Source organism: Scyliorhinus torazame, chromosome 4 (assembly GCF_047496885.1).
Source record: "Scyliorhinus torazame isolate Kashiwa2021f chromosome 4, sScyTor2.1, whole genome shotgun sequence".
NCBI classification, from domain to species: domain Eukaryota; kingdom Metazoa; phylum Chordata; class Chondrichthyes; order Carcharhiniformes; family Scyliorhinidae; genus Scyliorhinus; species Scyliorhinus torazame.
Genome location: NC_092710.1, coordinates 107878142 through 107896803, shown reverse-complemented (window position 1 = coordinate 107896803; position 18662 = coordinate 107878142). Strand labels below are relative to the sequence as shown.

Here is an 18662-nt window from a genome sequence, read left to right as displayed (position 1 = left end):
GGGAATGACACTAAGTCATGATGCTTGTTTGGAGAGCCAGTGACACGATAGGCCAAATGACCTCCTTCTGCACCGTAACAATTCTGTGACTCTGCGAATGTTAAATGATGCAACAGTAGTGAACTCGCCAACATTGAGGGCATTTAAAAGTTTATTGGATAAGCATATGGATGATAATGGCATAGTGTAGGTTAGATGGCTTTTGTTTTGGTGCAACATCATGGGCCGAAGGGCCTGTACTGCGCTGTATCGTTCTATGTTCTATGTTCTAAAGACTGCAGGAAAACAAGACAATTTTCTAAACAAAAGACAGCATTTCTTGAGTTGGTTTTCTTTTTTAACTTTAATATTCTTATTCACTTAAAGATAAACTGCAAGTGAAAATACTTAAGTTGCGACTGCACTAAGTATAAATAGTCATTTGGTCGTACAGAACTTGAATATTGCTAAAAAGAGAGATATGCTGCCGAAGCTTTTTGTCTTGCACTCATTAGGGTAAAAGGCAAGAATGCCAAATTTCAAATGATCACAACTAATGCTACAGGAGAAAAGGGTGCTGATTGGCGAGCTGATGGTACTGCCTCGGTCATACAGAGTTGGCTTGCCAGCCAATCAACACTCTTTTCTCCTGTTGTATAAATTGCGCTCATTTGAAATTCAACATTCTTGCATTTGCCCTTGTGAGTGCAAGACAAAAACTTCAGCAACATGTCTCTCTTTTTTGTGTTAAATATATATCTCAGATGGAGTATAGATGGTACTTTGCAAGGAAAGCACAGAATGCATTCTTTGGAACATCTTTACAACTGTAGATATGAGTAGGGACATTATCTTATTTGATTCAATTTGCTGAAATATATAAAGCAGTACATCACACTAAAGAAGTGACCATGGTTTTAATGAAATAACAGATACTGCCAGATCAAAGCATGTTGTACAGCAAGCTCAACAATACACATTCCAATATCTGACCTCGCCATTTCTCACCACAGCATTAAATAACAAATACAACTGATGTAAATGAAACAAAAATGGAATGAAACTGACTAATGATTGCTTTTAAGCAGCTGATATTATTCTTATTTTAGAAATACCTAAGTAAAAGTTGGTTGATAATGCAGAACTTAGGTGCTCTCACGTAAATTGTCCTGAGCCTTCTTTTAGGATTTAAAAAAATAAGCACCAGATTGAGTAATATCCACCATAAAATCACTTGAAGTTCATTTATACAATGTGGTTCAAACAGCTTCAATAGTTTGGTCCTTTTCTAAAGGGATCTCTTCCTGCTATTGCTCCATAACATAGAGATGGTTGACATATGCCTGGTGGACCTGGAGGTCCAGCTCTTCCTGATTTTCCAGGAACTCCAACTTTTCCGGGTGTGCCAGGCTTTCCTGGGTATCCACTTTTACTAATTCCAGGTGAGCCCATTGAGCCTGAACAGAAAGAAAGACACATCAGGAATCGTTCCACAAAACAACAGGCTATTTGTGATAGAAAGCTTTGTTTCAATGTTGTCAAAATACATTTTGTCTTGTAAAATGTTTAACTTGAGCAGGTCTTTATCTCATTTTCATTTTTGGGAACTTCTTGTGTTCAAATTGGCTGTCATATTTCCTACAGCAGTTAAAAAGTACTTAATTGGCTGTAAAATGCTTTGGGGCATCATGACCAGTACAGGCTTGGAGGGCCGAAGGGCCTGCTCCTGTGCTGCATTGTTCTTTGACATTGTGAGATTGTGAAAGGTGCTGTTTAAATGCAAGTCTCTTTTCTTCAATAGATGTAGAATGATTTCATATGCACAATATTTAACAAAGGTCGCTGGGGGTGGGGGGGGGGGGGGGGGGGGCAGAACATCCCAGGTTATTATTGTGGGTCAAAGGGGAGCACTCCTACACATATTGGCCTTGAGAATTTAAGCTGCACTTATTGCAGCTGTTGTTGTCCTAAACCTGGCACTAATTAGATGCCTGTGCAGAAGTCTTATTAGAATGTTTACAACATCTAAAAAACTGGTTAACAGAAGACAGTTTCCATCCATTGGAAGAACATTATATCCTCACTTTCTGCCAGTCTACCTTGCTGTCATGTTTCACTATATTCTGAACTTCAAACTAATTTTTATATTTTAAAACTAACCACAAATAGGCTGCAAAATTATGGTTGCCTGAGCATCACCTGACTTCTTTTTTGTATTGAAACAGTCCCCTGTCTCCAGAAGGAACAAAAGGAACTGTCCAGACTGATGTTAATTCAATAGTCTTTTCCTAAAACTGAATCAAAAGGGTAATTTCAAACTGAATGGATCACTAAGATACATAGACAATAGCTGTCTCAAACTCTCAAGGTTAGAAAACACCACACGAGGATGTGTAATCAAAACATCTACCCCCTTTTGGAAAAAGGACCTTGAATTGTACAAGTCACTTGGTGAGGAAACCATTTTATTGTCTGCTTTTAAAATAACAACAATAAGCTGTTCTGCAGAGACAAACTTCCATCAGAAAACCATCGAACTAGCTGTGCAAAGGGTCAGTCAGAGAAATCATGGGCCCTGGAACTTTTCATGTTTCCAGATCCCTTATTTACCCCTCCTTTAACCTTCTCCCTCACATCCTTCAGGTGCCAAGAACTGGGAACCATAGCCACAGTGGTGTTAAATTGTTTCATTTAGGTTTAGTAAAACGTCTTGGTTTTATTAGTCAAGGTCTCTATTTATAAAACACAGACACATCAACTCCATACTCCCAGAATGCCTTGATCCACTGCAATTTGTATACTGCCATAACCGATCCACAGCAGACTGTGCCACGGGTGTAGTGCAAACAGTTTTTTTTTGTAGTGGTGTGGATGCTACCCTCACTGTCTCAGTCTCCCCTCCTATGGCTATTCCTCCCATCTTCCCTTCCTTTCCCTTTGCCTCCCCCCTCCCTCAGTGCTGGCCACGAACAGGCCTTTGAGGATATTGGTGAACTGCTTCCACCTGAAGTAGAACCTTTCATCCAACCCCCTGATGACAAATTTTATTTTCTCGAGCATCAGGAATTCCGCCAGGTCGCCCAGCCAGTCCAAGGCCTTGGGTGGCATTGCCGATCTTCATTCGAGCAGGAGTTGTCGCCAGGCTATCAGGGAGCCGAAGGCCAGGGCATTGGCCACCCTCCACTCAAAGACTTCTGGCTACCAAAGACTGCCATCTCCCCGGCCCTACACTCATCTCTGGAGCATCTCGACAACAAAGACTCCTTCTTCAGACTTCTATTCATTGACTATAGCTCCGTCCTCAACACCATAATCCCAGCCAAGGTCATATCAAAGCTCCAAAACCTAGGAATTGGCTCCTCGCTCTGCAACTGAATCCTTGACTTCCTGACCCATAGACCACAATCAGTAAGGATAAACAACCACCTCCTCCACGATAGTCCTCAATACCGGGGCCCTGCAAGGCTGCATACTTAGCCACCTATTATACTCCCTATACACACACGACTGTGTGGCAAAATCTGTCTCCAACTCCATCTACAAGTTTGCTGACCGTGGTGGGTGTGGGTCAAATGCAAAATGGTGTCTAAAAGACAAAGTTAAGGATGCTCTACATGAATGCGCGCAGCATTCGTAACAAGGTAGATGATCTAAAGGCACAAATAAAGGTAAATGAGTATGATATAATTGCCATTACGGAAACATAGTTGCATGTTGACCAAAGCTGTGAACAGAATATTCACGGATATTCAACGTTTGGGAAAGACAGACAGGAAGAAAAAAAGGTAGAGCTGTGCTGATAGTGAGGGACAGGATTAGTGCAGCAGGAAGGGAGGATCTCAGATTGGGAGAACAGTGTGTGGAATCTGTTTGGATGGATCTACAAAGGGCAGCGGATGTTGGTTGGAGTTGTTTGTAGGCCACCAATTAGTAATGTAGGGCATCGTATTAATCGGGAGATGAGAGCAGCATGTACCATGGGCAATTCTGTGATCATGGTGACTTCAATCTGAACATCGACTGGTTAAACCAAGTGAGCACTAATGCTGAAGAAGATGAATTTCAGGCGATTGTTCGGGATGGATTTCTAAAGTAGTATATTGAGGTGCCAACTAGAGGACAGGCTATTTATTCTAGGGGTATGATCCAATGGCCTGACTTGGGATGCGACAAGGCCGGTAAATCTTGTGAGAGCTCGCTCGCGAGATTTACAGAGCTCATTATGCTTCGCAAGATCTTTTTAGAAGTATTTTTATTGAAGAGTTTTGTTTATAACGAACAAATAAAATAAAATATAATCAAATTACACAATAGTAACATAAAGAAACAGATATTTACAAAGTACAATATTAGAGACAAATAAAAAAAACGGAAATTCAACAATTTGCAGGGCAATGTTATACTAGTGCTGCTTCTAAGCACCCATGCCACGGGTGTAGTGCAAACACTGTTTTTTTCGTAGTGGTGTGGATGCTCACCGCTCTGTCTCAGTTCCCCCTCCTCTGGCTATTCCTCCCGCCTTCCCTTCCTTTCCCCTTGTCCCGCCCCTCCCTCAGTGCTGGCCATGAACAGGTCTTTGAAGATGTTGGTGAACTGCTTGTACCTGAAGTGGAACCTTTCATCCAAACCCCTAATGGCAGATTTTATTTTCTCGAGCCTCAGGAATTCCGCCAGGTCGTCCAGCCATCCGAGGCCTTGGGTGGCACTGCATTTATGCAGGAGTTGTCGCCAGGCTATCAGGGAGGTGAAGGGCAGCGCGTTGGCCCTTCCTCTCCTCAAAGACTTCTGGCTACCCTGACACCCCAACGACAGCCATTAATCCACCCTAACATCCACAACCTCGGTCATGGCCTCGAAGAAGGTGGTGCAGAATCTGGTCAACCTTGGGCACGACCAGAACACATGCCGCCCCCCGACATTGTATGCATCTGTCTTCCATCTCTGGGAAGAACCCGCTCATGCGAGTCCTGGTCAATTGTGCCCTGTGCACCATCTTTAGCTGTGTCAGGCTCAGCTTCACGCACAAGGAGGTGACGTTCACCCTGTGTAGTATCTCGCTCCAGAGTCCCCCCCCCCCCCATTCTGTGCTCCTGGTCTCCTCTCGGAATGCCTTTCCACCTCTGAGTCTGATAGCCAGTGGCTCAATTGCCAGAGTGAACAGCAGCAGGGACAACCGGCATCCCCACCTTGTGACCCTGTGCAGCCCGAAATAGCCTGAGCTGGTGGCGTTTGACCATACTCTCGCCACGGCTGCGTTGAACAGCAGTTTCAGCCAACACTGGTCCAAACCCAAAGCATTCCAGTACCTCAATAAAGTATTTCCACTCCACCTGTTCGATGGCCTTCTCTCTGTCCAGGGAGATGATCACTTCTGGTGTCTCCTCCTCGGGTGGAGCCATGACCACACTCAGCAGGCATACGATGTTCGCCATCAGCTGCCTGTTCGACAAACCCGGTGTGACAAGCAATTTTTCAGTTGTGTCGCCAGAACCTTCGCCAGGATTTTAGCGCCAATGTTCAGGAGTGAGACGGGCCTGAATGACCCACACTCTGTCGGGTGTTTGTCTTTCTTTGGGATCAGTGAGATCGAGGCCAGCTTTTCCTCATCCTCATCTGGGGCGAAATTCTCCCCCAACGGCGCGATGTCCGCCGACTGGCGCCAAACACGGCGCCAATCAGACGGGCATCATGCCGGCCCAAAGGTGCGGAATGCTCCGCATCTTTGGCGGCCTAGCCCCAACATTGAGGGGCTAGGCCGACGCCGGAGGGATTTCCGCCCCGCCAGCTGGCGGAAATGGCGTTTGTTGCCCCGCCAGCTGGCGCGAAAATGCGGCGCATGCGCGGGAGCGTCAGCTGTCAGTTTCCCGCGCATGCGCAGTGGGGAGAGTCTCTTCTGCCTCCGCCATGGTGGAGGCCGTGGCGGAGGCGGAAGGGAAAGAGTGCCCCCACGGCACAGGCCCGCCCGCGGATCGGTGGGCCCCGATCGCGGGCCAGGCCACCGTGGGGGCACCCCCCGGGGTCAGATCGCCCCGCGCCCCCCCAGGACCCCGGAGCCTGCCCACGCCGCCTGGTCCCGCCGGTAAATACCAGGTTTGATTTACGCCGGCGGGACAGGCAATTTCTGGGCGGGACTTCGGCCCATCCGGGCCGGAGAATCCAGCGGGGGGGGGGTCCCGCCAACCGGCACGGCCCGATTCCCGCCCCCGCCCAATCTCCGGTACCGGAGACTTCGGCGGGGGCGGGGGCGGGATTCACGGCGGCCTACGGCCATTCTCCGACCCGGCGGGGGGTCGGAGAATGACGCCCCAGGTCTCTCACTCTTAGGTGTGTCTCCTGGAGAAAGACAAAATGACCCTCAGGCTTTTTCAGTGGGCAGAAACGTGGGGTTTTTTCACTGGGCCGTTGAGTCCCCTCACGTTCCAGGTGATCATCCTGATGGGGATGTGTGTCAACCCCCCGTCCCCCCCTCCTATGGGGTTAGTCAGCCACATTCCTCTCTTGGACATGCCCCTTGGACGGGTTCGTCTTTGTTCCTAAGTCGTCCAAGATGGGCACTGCCATCTTCCTCTCTCCACCCATCTCCACGTGTGACCAGTATTCTACCCCCACCCCCCCTCCCCCCCGCCCCTTACACTACCCAGAAGCCTCCCTGAACCCTTCCACTTGTGCAATCTGCCCTTTCCTCTCTCGGCCCCCCCTCCCCTTTTCTATCCCCCCTTACCCTTCAAACCTTGCCCCCCACCCCCCGCTTGCTGATCTACCTCCCCTACTCCTCCCTCCGGAGATCAATTGGGACCCCGGTCGATTTACACCCATTCACCAGCTTATCCGCTAGTGCGGCGCTACCCCCACCCCCGGAAAAGGAGACCTATGGTCCTGATCCATCTGAACCCGCTCCCACCCCCACCCCAATCCCCCCCGACCCTGGCCCTTTGCCCTCCCTGTTTAGCGTCGCCCCGTCTGGGGTTAGCGGAGGGGCGACCCTGGAGCCCAGGGCAGAGCGCCAGTCCCCTCTTCGCCCCACTGGTCTGGCCCCGATGCGTGCGGGAGTCCACCACATGGCTCTGCCCCCGGTGTTTCTCGAGCTCCATGTGCTAGATCGCAGCGATAACACCTGTGGTGCTTTCCCACTCAGCCATCGTGGAGTGAAAGGTGGCCAGGTTACCCACCCACCGGGGCATAGGGTCGCAGGGATAGAAACGACCCAAATGATATGGAAGAGTGAGGCAAAAACACAACCAGGCAAGAAGCCAATCCCAAAACAAACCGAACCTTAGAAAGAGAGAAACACATAGGAAAACCAGAGAGTAAACATTTCCATATGTAATATACACCTCCCCCATTTTTTATAGAGATCCGTAGTTTTGTGCATTCCCAATTACTTCTTCCCAAGTCCGTTCCGCTGCACAAAATCATTTACTTCTTCTGGTGTTATAAAGAAATGGTCCTTGTCATTATATGTGACCCAAGTCCCACTGGGTACAGCATGTTGAATCGCACTGTGTCCCATTGAACTCCTCCTGGTATTTGGCCAGGTCGGTCCTAATGTCCTGATAGATCTGCATGGTGTGTCTTTCCCTTTTACACGACCGCGTGTTACGCGCCCAATTCAGGACCCGTTCCTTATCCTGGTACCTGTGCAGTCTTGGTGGTTCCCCGGATTTTGGTTTTTGGTGGAAGGACCTGCGGGCCCGTTCTTTTGGGGGTTTGGTGAAGCCCTCCTCCCTGACCAGTTTTCAGAGTGTCTTCAGTATGAACTTGGTTGGGCTCCTACCTTCTGTGCCCTCTGGTAGTCCGATGATCCGGAGGCTTTGACGCCAGGCCCTGATCTCCTGGTCATCTCCTTACCCCTTCAGTGTCTTTTGGGTTGGCACTAACTTCGTTATCGCGGCCTTGAGTGAGGCTGTCCGCTCATCCTGCTTTCTCCAGGTCCCAGATCGTCGCTCCTTGGGCCTCCAGTTGTCGCTCCACCCTGTCCATCGCTAGCACGAGGTCCTCCTTTACTGCCTTCCTATGCTTTAGAAGTTCTGTGGAAATGAACACCATCAGCTTCTCCGACAGCGACTGGGTCAGCGTTGGCAACTCTGCTGGAGTTCATGTTCAAATTTACGTCACCGCGGCGGTCCCCCGCTCCAAGGTTGGGGTCCTTTCTCTCTGCTTTTACTCCCCTTGCAGTTTGACTGTTGCTTCACCCACATCAAAAAGTTTGGTGCCCATTCATCAGGTAAAAAAGGTCAAAAAAGATGTTTCCAGACGAGGGCCACCTTTCATGCGATCGGTCATCTCATGGCTGCCATCAGAAGTGATGCCTCCTGAGATCTAACAAGATTTCTTGATCTGGATCCCGCCAACAATGGGCGGGATCCAGATTTGCATATTTAAGTGTTCAGTTAAACTCACTCCTGGCCAGGAATTGGAGTAAACCTGAGTTAACAACTATTTTAGAATACAGCGGTTTTTAGAATACAGTAAAAGAAGGCCAAGAAATTGATCAAGAAAGGGAGAACAGAATACGCATGCAATCTAACAAAAAAATTAAAAACTGTAAAAGCTTCTGTAGGTTTGTAAAAAGGAAGTGTTTGGCAAAGAAAATGTGGGTCCATCAGAGGCAGAGTCAGGAGAATTCATAATGGGGAATAGAGAAATGGCAGAAGAGCTAGATGATTACTTTGTGTCTGTTTTCACAAAGGAAGATACAGGAAACCTCCCAGATGTAGAGATCCAAGAGACTAGGGGGAATGCAGAGTTGAAGGAAATTAGTATAAATAAGAAGGTTGTATTGGAGAAATTAATGGCACAGAGCGTTGGTAAGTTCCCGGGACCAGATATTATGAAGCCAGAGTGTTGAAAGAACTTGATATAGCGATAGTGGATGCATTGGTGATCATCTCCCAAAAGTCTGGAATAGTTCTTGAAGATGGGAAGGTAGAAAAAAATCACCCCACTTTAAGGTGAAAGAGAGAGTTCGCCTTACATCAGTGGTAGGGAAATGCTGGAATCTATTCTTAAGACTGTGATTAAGACACTTGGACAATCATGATCTGATTGGATATAGTCTGCATGGATTTACAAATGGGAAATCATGTTTGACAAACTTGCTGGAGTTCTTTGAAGATGTTACTAACAAAATTGATAAAGGAAAGCCTACGGATGTAGTATATTTGTACTTTCAGAAAGCTTTTTGATAAAGTTCCCCACAGGAGGCTGATTTGCAAAATAATCGCACATGGGACAGGAGGCAACATACTGTCATGGATTCTGGTTTGGCTAACAGGCAGAAAGCAGAAAGTAGGAATAAATTGGACTTTCTCACATTGGCAGGCTGTGGCTACTGGGGTACTGCAAGGATCAGAATTTGGACCCCAGTTGTTCATGATATTAATCAATGATTTGTATGTGGGGACAAGACATAGTGGGCGGGATTCTCTGATCCTGAGGATAAGTGTCGTTTCTCAGTTTTCTCAGTCCTCCATTTTGGCTCGCAGACCCCTGTTGGCCTCCACCACCCTCTGCAGCTCCTCACCCATCGAGGTGAGCTGATCACTGTGTTGCGACAAGGCCTCTACCACTCCCTTCAGTGTCTCACCTTGCTTCCGCACTGCGGCCGATGCTCTCGATACTGCCGCCTTCACCGGGGCAATCGCCTCCTCCACCAGCACCTTCAATACCGCCACCATTTCCTTCCTAATCACCTCCATGTGCTTTGTGAACTGTTTTTCAAGTTCCACGACCAGCACCTTGGTCATTGTTTCTGCCGTGAGCAGTGCGGCTTCACCCGGCAACACAACCTCTGCCTTCCTTCCAGTTCCTGAGCCGACCTTTCCACTCGACGGCAAACATTTATTCGTCCCCTTCTTCACGGCAGCTTTCCTTTGGGTTTTGGGTTTGCCTTTGGGTTCTTCTTTATGTATTCCTGCACTTATTTAGCCAACAATTACCCCTGGGACCAGGCATTAAATTCTAAAAAAAATCAAGCCTCGAGCAGGAGCCCTCCAATGTGCGACCTGCTCCTACATGCGGCCACAGGAAGTCCCCGCTCTAACATCTTGATGCTTGTATCCTTTTATTGGGCCAGCACCTGTACAGAAGGATGATAACATGGACAATGGGAGACTACATCACCCAGAATGCACTATGTCTGTCAAAACAAATGGCCTCGGGGACTCCAATTACCTCTTATACTACAGACCATTGTCCAAAAGCAGTGCACACATCACCTATGTGTGAGCACATTGACACATGAGGCAGCCACTTGGGAGGGGATAGTGATGCCCAAGCCTGGGTCTCCAGATGCAAAAGCCCCAGTGTATAACATCATGTGCATCTTTCTCTCCAGGCCCAGACTGTGGTTCACCTATGCAGTCAAGCAATAAACAGCAGTACTTGAAAGTGGGAGAGGACTCCTCCCAACCTGTTCCACTTTCGAGTTCAGCGGAGAACCATTCTTTTGGAAATTTGATTCATAGAATCATAGAATTTACAGTGCAGAAGGAGGCCATTTGGCCCATCGAGTCTGCACCGGGCCTTACAAAGAGCATCCTAGTGAAGCCAACGTATCTACCCTATCGTGCAGACTCCGCACAGACAGTGACCCAGCCGGGAATCGAACCTGGAACCCTGGAGCTGTGAAGCAACTGTGCTACCCACTATGCTACCATGTTGCCCTGCTTACTGAGAATTCTCTGTTTTACAAAACCATCACTTCAGCTAAAGCATCAATTTCATCTTAGAAACTATAGGCCCGGTTCCGGGTGCGGCGATGACCAGCTAAGTCGCACGTTTCGGCAGCTCCCGGTGGAAAGGACTTTTGGGCTCTTGATAGGAGCCCCAACGGCAATTTTAACGGCTAAAAACACTGTGCGGTAAACCAGAGGGGAATCCCCCCCTGGACACGGATGGAAAAAGGAGAGGAAAGTGGCCGGATTGCAGTGGATCCTCTAGAGCAGCGGCCAGGTAGGCAGGCACAAAGCAAGATGGCGTCGGAAGGAGGCAGTTTAATATGGGGCCCTGACCAACAAGAGTTCCTGCGGCGTTGCGTGGAAGAACTTAAAAAGGAGATGAAGAAGGAGCTGTTGGCCCCGATATTACAGGCGATTGAAGGGCTAAAGGAGGAGCAAAAGACCCAGGAGCAGGAGCTTCGGGTGAAGGCAAAGGCTGCTGAGAATGTGGACGACATACAGGGCCTGGTAGTGAAGACAGAGATGCACGAGGCACAACACAAAAGGTGTGTGGAAAGGCTGGAGGTGCTGGAGAATATTGCGAGGAGGAAGAATTTAAGGATTCTTGGTCTTCCCGAAGGTGCAGAAGGGGCGGACGTCGGGGCATATGTGAGCACGATGCTGCACTCATTAATGGGATCGGAAGCCCCGACGGGCCCGTTGGAGGTGGAGGGAGCCTATCGAGTTATGGCGCGAAGACCGAGGGCTGGAGAAATTCCTCGAGCCATAGTGGTGAGATTTCTCCGATATAAGGACAGAGAGATGGTCCTCAGATGGGCAAAGAAAACTCGGAGCAGTAGGTGGGAGAACGCGGTGATCCGCGTATATCAAGATTGGAGTGCGGAGGTGGCGAGAAGGAGGGCAAGCTTTAATCGGGCCAAGGCGGTGCTGCACAAAAGGAAGGTTAAATTTGGAATGCTGCAGCCGGCAAGACTGTGGGTCACACATCAAGGGAAACACCACTACATTGAAACGGCAGAAGAGGCGTGGACATTTATTGTCGAGGAGAAACTGGAATAAGCGGGCTAGAAAAAGAACGTTTGGGACAAAGTGGTGGGGCGAATATGTGGGATGAAGAGGGGAAAAAGGGGGAAGAGATGATTTCCAAAGTTGTTAATCCTGCGACCCTGTAACTTTTCTCTCTTGGGAGGAGTAGACCCCTGGAGATTTAGTAGACCTAGGAGTAAGGAGTTTTCGTTTTTCTCCTATGTCCACAAAGTTTATTCACGGATAGACTTTTTTGTTTTGGGAAGGGCACTGATCCCGAAGGTGACGGGGATGGAGTACACGGCTATAGCTATTTTGGATCACGCTCCACATTGGGTGGACCTGGAGATAGGGGAGGAAAAAGAACAGCGTCCACCCTGGAGAATGGACATGGGATTATTGGCAGATGAGGGGGTGTGTTTAAGGGTGAGGGGGTGTATTGAAAGGTATTTGGAACTCAATGATAATGGGAAGGTTCAGGTGGGAGTGGTCTGGGAGGCGCTGAAGGCAGTGGTTAGAGTGGAGCTGATATCTATTAGGGCACATAAAGGAAAGCAGGAGGGTAGGGAAAAGAAGCGGTTGTTGAAAGAACTTCTGAGGGTGGACAGACAATATGCGGAGGCACCGGAGGAGGGACTGTACAGGAGGGACTGTACAGGGAAAGGCAAAGGCTACATGTAGCATTTGACTTGTTGACTACGGGTAATGCAGAGGCACAATGGAGGAAGGCACAGGGTGTACAGTACGAATATGAGGAGAAGGCGAGCAGGTTGCTGGCCCACCAACTGAGGAAAAGGGGAGCAGCGAGGGAGATAGGGGGGGGTGAGAGATAAGGAGGGAGAGATGGAGCGGGGAGCGGAGAGAGTGAATGGAGTGTTCAAGGCATTTTATGAAAGATTATATGAAGCTCAGCCCCCGGATGGGAAGGAGAGAATGATGTGCTTTCTGGATCAGCTGGAATTTCCTAAGGCGGAGGAGCAGGAGAGGGCGGGACTGGGAGCACAGATTGAGACGGAGGAAGTAGTGAAAGGGATTGGGAGCATGCAGGCGGGGAAGGCCCCGGGACCAGATGGATTCCCAGTTGAATTCTATAGGAAATATATGGACTTGCTGGCCCCGCTACTGATGAGAACCTTTAATGAGGCGAGGGAAAGGGGGCAGCTGCCCCCGACTATGTCAGAGGCAACGATATCGCTCCTCCTAAAGAAGGAAAAAGACCAGCTGCAATGCGGGTCCTATAGGCCTATTTCCCTCCTGAATGTGGACGCTAAGATTCTGGCCAAGGTAATGGCAACGAGGGTAGAGGATTGTGTCCCGGGGGTGGTCCATGAGGACCAAACAGGGTTTGTGAAGGGGAGACAGCTGAATACAAATATACGGAGGCTGCTAGGGGTAATGATGATGCCCCCACCAGAGGGGGAAGCGGAGATAGTGGTGGCGATGGATGCCGAGAAAGCATTTGATAGAGTGGAGTGGGATTATTTGTGGGAGGTGCTGAGGAGTTTTGGCTTTGGAGATGGGTATATCAGATGGGTACAGTTGCTGTATAGGGCCCCGATGGCGAGCGTGGTCATGAATGGACGGGGGTCTGATTATTTTCGGCTCCATAGAGGGACGAGGCAGGGATGTCCTCTGTCCCCGTTATTGTTTGCACTGGCGATTGAGCCCCTGGCCATAGCATTGAGGGGTTCCAGGAAGTGGAGGGGAGTACTCAGGGGAGGAGAAGAACACCGGGTATCTCTGTATGCAGATGATTTGTTGCTATATGTGGCGGACCCGGCGGAGGGGATGCCAGAGATAATGCGGATACTTGGGGAGTTTGGGGATTTTTCAGGGTATAAATTGAACATGGGGAAAAGTGAGTTGTTTGTGGTGCATCCAGGGGAGCAGAGCAGAGAAATAGAGGATTTACCGTTGAGGAAGGTAACAAGGGACGTTCGGTACTTGGGGATCCAGATAGCCAAGAATTGGGGTACATTACATAGGCTTAATTTAACGCGGTTGGTGGAACAGATGGAGGAGGACTTTAAGAGATGGGACATGGTGTCCCTGTCACTGGCAGGTAGGGTGCAGGCGGTTAAAATGGTGGTCCTCCCGAGATTCCTTTTTGTGTTTCAGTGCCTCCCGGTGGTGGTCACGAAGGCTTTTTTCAAAAGAATTGAGAAGAGTATTATGAGTTTTGTGTGGGCCGGGAAGACCCCGAGAGTGAGGAGGGGATTTTTGCAGCGTAGTAGGGACAGGGGGGGGCTGGCACTACCGAGCCTAGGTGAGTACTACTGGGCCGCCAATGTTTCAATGGTGTGTAAGTGGATGGGAGAAGAGGAGGGAGCGGCGTGGAAGAGATTGGAGAGGGCGTCCTGCAGGGGGACTAGCCTACAAGCTATGGTGATGGCGCCGTTGCCGTTCTCACCGAAGAAATACATTGAAAATTTGGGGGCAGTGGAGACGGGATAGGGGAAAGACGGGAGCCTCGGTGCTGTCCCCGATAAGAAATAACCATAGGTTTGTTCCGGGGATAATGGATGGGGGATTTGGAGCATGGCAAAGAGCAGGGGTAGCACAATTGAGAGATCTGTTCGTAGATGGGATGTTTGCGAGTCTGGGAGCACTGACGGAAAAATATGGGTTACCCCAAGGGAATGCATTTCGGTATATGCAACTGAGGGCTTTTGCGAGGCAACAGGTGAGGGAACTCCCGCAGCTCCCAACGCAGGAGGTGCAGGATAGAGTGATCTCAGAGACATGGGTGGGGGATGGTAAGGTGTCGGACATATATAGGGAAATGAGGGACGAGGGGGAGATCATGGTAGATGAGCTGAAAGGGAAATGGGAAGAGCTGGGGGAGGAGATTGAGGAGGGGCTGTGGGCTGATGCCCTACGTAGGGTAAACTCATCGTCCTCGTGTGCCAGGCTAAGCCTGATACAATTTAAGGTGTTACACAGGGCACGTATGACTGGAGTACGGCTCAGTACATTTTTTGGGGTAGAGGATAGGTGTGCGAGATGCTCGAGAAGCCCAGCGAATCACACCCACATGTTCTGGTCATGCCCGGCACTACAGGGGTTTTGGGTGGGGGTGGCAAAGGTGCTTTCAAAGGTGGTGGGGGTCCAGGTCGAACCAGGCTCGGGGCTGGCTATATTTGGGGTTGCAGAAGAGCCGGGAGTGCAGGAGGCGAGAGAGGCTGATGTTTTGGCCTTTGCGTCCCTAGTAGCCCGGCGCAGGATATTGTTAATGTGGAAGGAAGCCAAACCCCCGGGTGTGGAGACCTGGATAAACGACATGGCAGGGTTTATAAAGTTAGAAGGGATTAAGTTCGTACTAAGGGGTTCGGCTCAAGGGTTCACCAGGCGGTGGCAACCGTTCGTCGACTACCTCACAGAAAGATAGAGGGAATGGAAAAGAAGAAGACCATTACAAGGGGACATAAATTCAAGGTGAGAGGTGGAAGATATAGGAGGGATATCAGAGGTAGGTTCTTTACCCAGAGAGTAGTGGGGGCATGGAATGCACTGCCTGTGGAAGTAGTTGAGTCGGAAACATTAGGGACCTTCAAGCAGCTATTGGATAGGTACATGGATTACGGTAAAATGATATAGTGTAGATTTATTTGTTCTTAAGGGCAGCACGGTAGCATTGTGGATAGCACAATTGCTTCACAGCTCCATGGTCCCAGGTTCGATTCCGGCTTGGGTCATTGTCTGTGCGGAGTCTGCACGTCCTCCCCGTGTCTGCGTGGGTTTCATCCGGGTGCTCCGGTTTCCTCCCACAGTCCAAAGATGTGCGGGTTATGTGAATTGGCCAATGATAAATTGCCCTTAATGTCCAAATTGCCCTTGGTGTTGGGTGGAGGTGTTGAGTTTGGGTAGGGTGCTCTTTCCAAGAGCCGGTGCAGACTCAAAGGGCCGAATGGCCTCCTTCTGCACTGTAAATTCAATGATAATCTATGATTAATCTAGGACAAAGGTTCGGCACAACATCGTGGGCCGAAGGGCCTGTTCTGTGCTGTATTTTCTATGTTCTATGTAAGACAACAGCAGCAACCCAGGGGGGAGGAGGGGGGGAGAGGGGGTGGGGAGGGGGGGGAAGGGGGGAAGGGGGGGGAAGGGGGGAAGGGGGGGAAGGGGGGGAAGGGGGGGAAGGGGGGGGAGGGGGGGAGGAATCGGACGGACTCTCAGGGATATTATTGTATATGTATAGGCACTTGTTTTAGGTAATGTATATTGGACTGTTGGATTGTATCTTTGGAGAGTATTTCTTTTTGACAAGGCAGTTGCCATTTAGTTTGGTTTTTGTTTCTGTTCATATATTATTTATTTATTTGTTCAAACCTGGCCACTGTTATTTATATTGCTTTATTGTTGTTTAAAAGAAACACTACGTACTGTTATGTTTGGCCAAAAAATCTTGAATAAAATATATTTTTAAAAAAAGAAACTATAGGCCCACCAAGAAAGAGACTGAGACAATCATGAATTGTAATTGTATTGTTTCATCTTCATTTATATCTAATCTTTATGTGTGTGATAGTGTGTGTGAGTTGAGTGAGTGAAACATTGCATTTTAAATCTCCGGGGCAAGTGTGTGATAATAAATAACCATCTTATTTTTAAACTGACAAAAAGCTTGCAGCTTGGCGTTTTTAAATTTGGACTACCAATCTGAGGGTAAGAAAACATATAGGGCGAGATTCTCCACTCACGCGCCGGTTGGGAGAATCGCCTGGGCCGCCGGTCCGACGCCCTCCCGCGATTCTCCCAAGCGGCGGGAACGGCCCGGCCGAGTTCCGCGGGCCGCAGGCCAGAGAATCGCCCGCTATTCTCAGGCCCGGATGGGCCGGGCGGCCAGGCCAAAACGGCGGGTTCCCCCAGGCGCCGTCCACACCTGGTCGCTGCCGTCGGGAATAGAGCGCGAACGCTGGGGGGGCGGCCTGCGGGGGGGGGGGGGGGGGGGCGAGGGGGGATCCTGCACAGGGGGGTACCTCAAATGTGAGGTGGCCCGCGATCGATGCCCACCGATCATCGGGCCGTCCTCTCTGAAGGAGGACCTCCTTCCTTCCGCGGCCCCGCATGATCCGTCCGCCATCTTCTTGCGGGGTGGACTTAGAGAGGACGGCAACCACGCATGCGCGGGTTGGCGCCGGCCAACCCGCGCATGCGCGGGTGACGCCACTTATGCGGCGCCGGCCGCGTCATCTATGCGGCGCGGCCTTTACGCGGCGACAAGGCCTGGAGCATGTAGATGACGCGGCTCCAACCCTAGCCCATTGTCGGGGCCTGAGTCGTTCGGGATCGGGGCCGTTTCGCACCGTCATGAACCTCGACGGCGTTCACAACGGCGTGGGCATTTTGGCGCGGGAGTGGAGGATCTCTTTACATACAAACATATTGATCAAAGACAGTAAAAAGGAACACATAAGATGTGATTCAGCGGCCTCGTTGCGCCTGACCTGGTTCAGGGAGAACGTTGAATCACGCTGGAGACCTGTCGTGGGATCTGCGAGGCTCGAAACGCCTGCGAGATTTAACAAACACATTTGACTAAGCTTTTGCTGAATTCTCCTGGTGCCCTGGAGCTACCACAAAAGTGGATCAGTCATAATGGCATTGGGATGGGGGGGGGGGAGTGGGGGGGGGGGGGGTGGTCTCTGAGGCCATTAGAGACCCCAGGTGGTTGGGGACAGGGCAGGATTCTCCGAGGCCATTAGAGACCTCAGGGCAGGATAGAATCCTGGCTCTCCAGACACCCTGGCAGTGCCACCTGGGCACCCTGGCAGTGGCACTCTGGCAGTGCCAGGGTGGCACTGTCAAGTTGGCAGGGAACAAAGTTGGCACTGCCAGGGATCAGGTCCGGCGGGTCTTATTAGGTGGAGGGGGGGGGAGGGGGGAGGGGGCTGCCCAGGAACCTCCCAAGGTTGAGGGGAGGGGGGGGTGGTTGAAAATGGAGGGGGCTCTCTGCTGAAAGGGGACTCAAGTGCAGCCTTGCCGTTGAAAAACTCCCCAAGGCCAAATAAAATGGCAAAGTGCCATTGAATAGGGGGTATTTCGCAGCACTGTAGCCGCCGAGAAAATCCCGCTAAATGCGCCCAAAACCAGGCATAGATTTTTTTCCATTGAATCTCGCCCATTTGTGGCAGTACATTGAATTGGAGATCATTGTGCTACTGGTTATATGTACTTATTCATTAATTCATTCATTCTACAACTAGGCTGGGTTTGATTTTCAATATCATCTTGAGTTGCTGCTTTATTGGTATACGTCCATGAGTACATTTATATTTTCTTCTGGCTGTTATAATGAAATGACCTAAAGAGGTTATAGGAATATTACCACTTAATTATATAATGAAAAACTACTGTTATCATTTGGTTAACCATATTGGTTCTTGACCACATACCGGCAATAATGTACACTATTGTCTGATAGAGTTAATACGTGAAGGTGTAATGTGTTTTGTGTATTGAAAATATTTGAGTGAAGGGAATGCTTCACTCATTCTGTGACTGCAACGAACATCAGTTAGCAGGAAAATCCTGTATAAGTTGAGTTTATGTTGGCAGGCATGCAATTGCTGTGATAAATTTGTCATGAGTTCAAACATCCATCTGTGCACTCCATAAATAACACATTTATTATGGCTCTAAATCATGAAAAACTTTGCGAAGTGGACGTGCCCTTTTTGTATCAAAGGTGACTCCACTATAAATGAAGTTAACAAAGAAACAAAATTTGGGACTGTCGCTTAGCATGTCTTAAACTTGTTTCTGTAGACATAAACCATAAACTTCATGATAAATTGCACTGAACTCAGTTTGCACTAAATATTTGAGAACCAAAAAAGCAGAAGCAACTTTTAGAGTCAGCCTTAACTCTTACATTTGAAATGTATGTTGTTCACTGGATTGAAAAGCTAAGATGCATTATTGATCAATTCTGACTGATGCCTTTCGGTTTCAATATTACATTACCCTGTGTATGCT

At 49.3% G+C, this 18662-nt stretch overlaps 1 protein-coding gene across 1 annotated transcript in view; it reads right to left on the bottom strand.

The window, feature by feature from the left end:
- Positions 1 to 882: 882 nt before the first annotated feature.
- col21a1 (collagen, type XXI, alpha 1) overlaps positions 883 to 18662 on the bottom strand; it is a 485509-nt gene continuing 467729 nt past the window's right edge. The window contains exon 32 of the mRNA XM_072498439.1: positions 883 to 1436. Within this exon, the coding sequence (XP_072354540.1) occupies positions 1249 to 1436 (188 nt within the window). The 3' untranslated portion in view covers positions 883 to 1248. The remainder of the gene's footprint in view (positions 1437 to 18662) is intronic.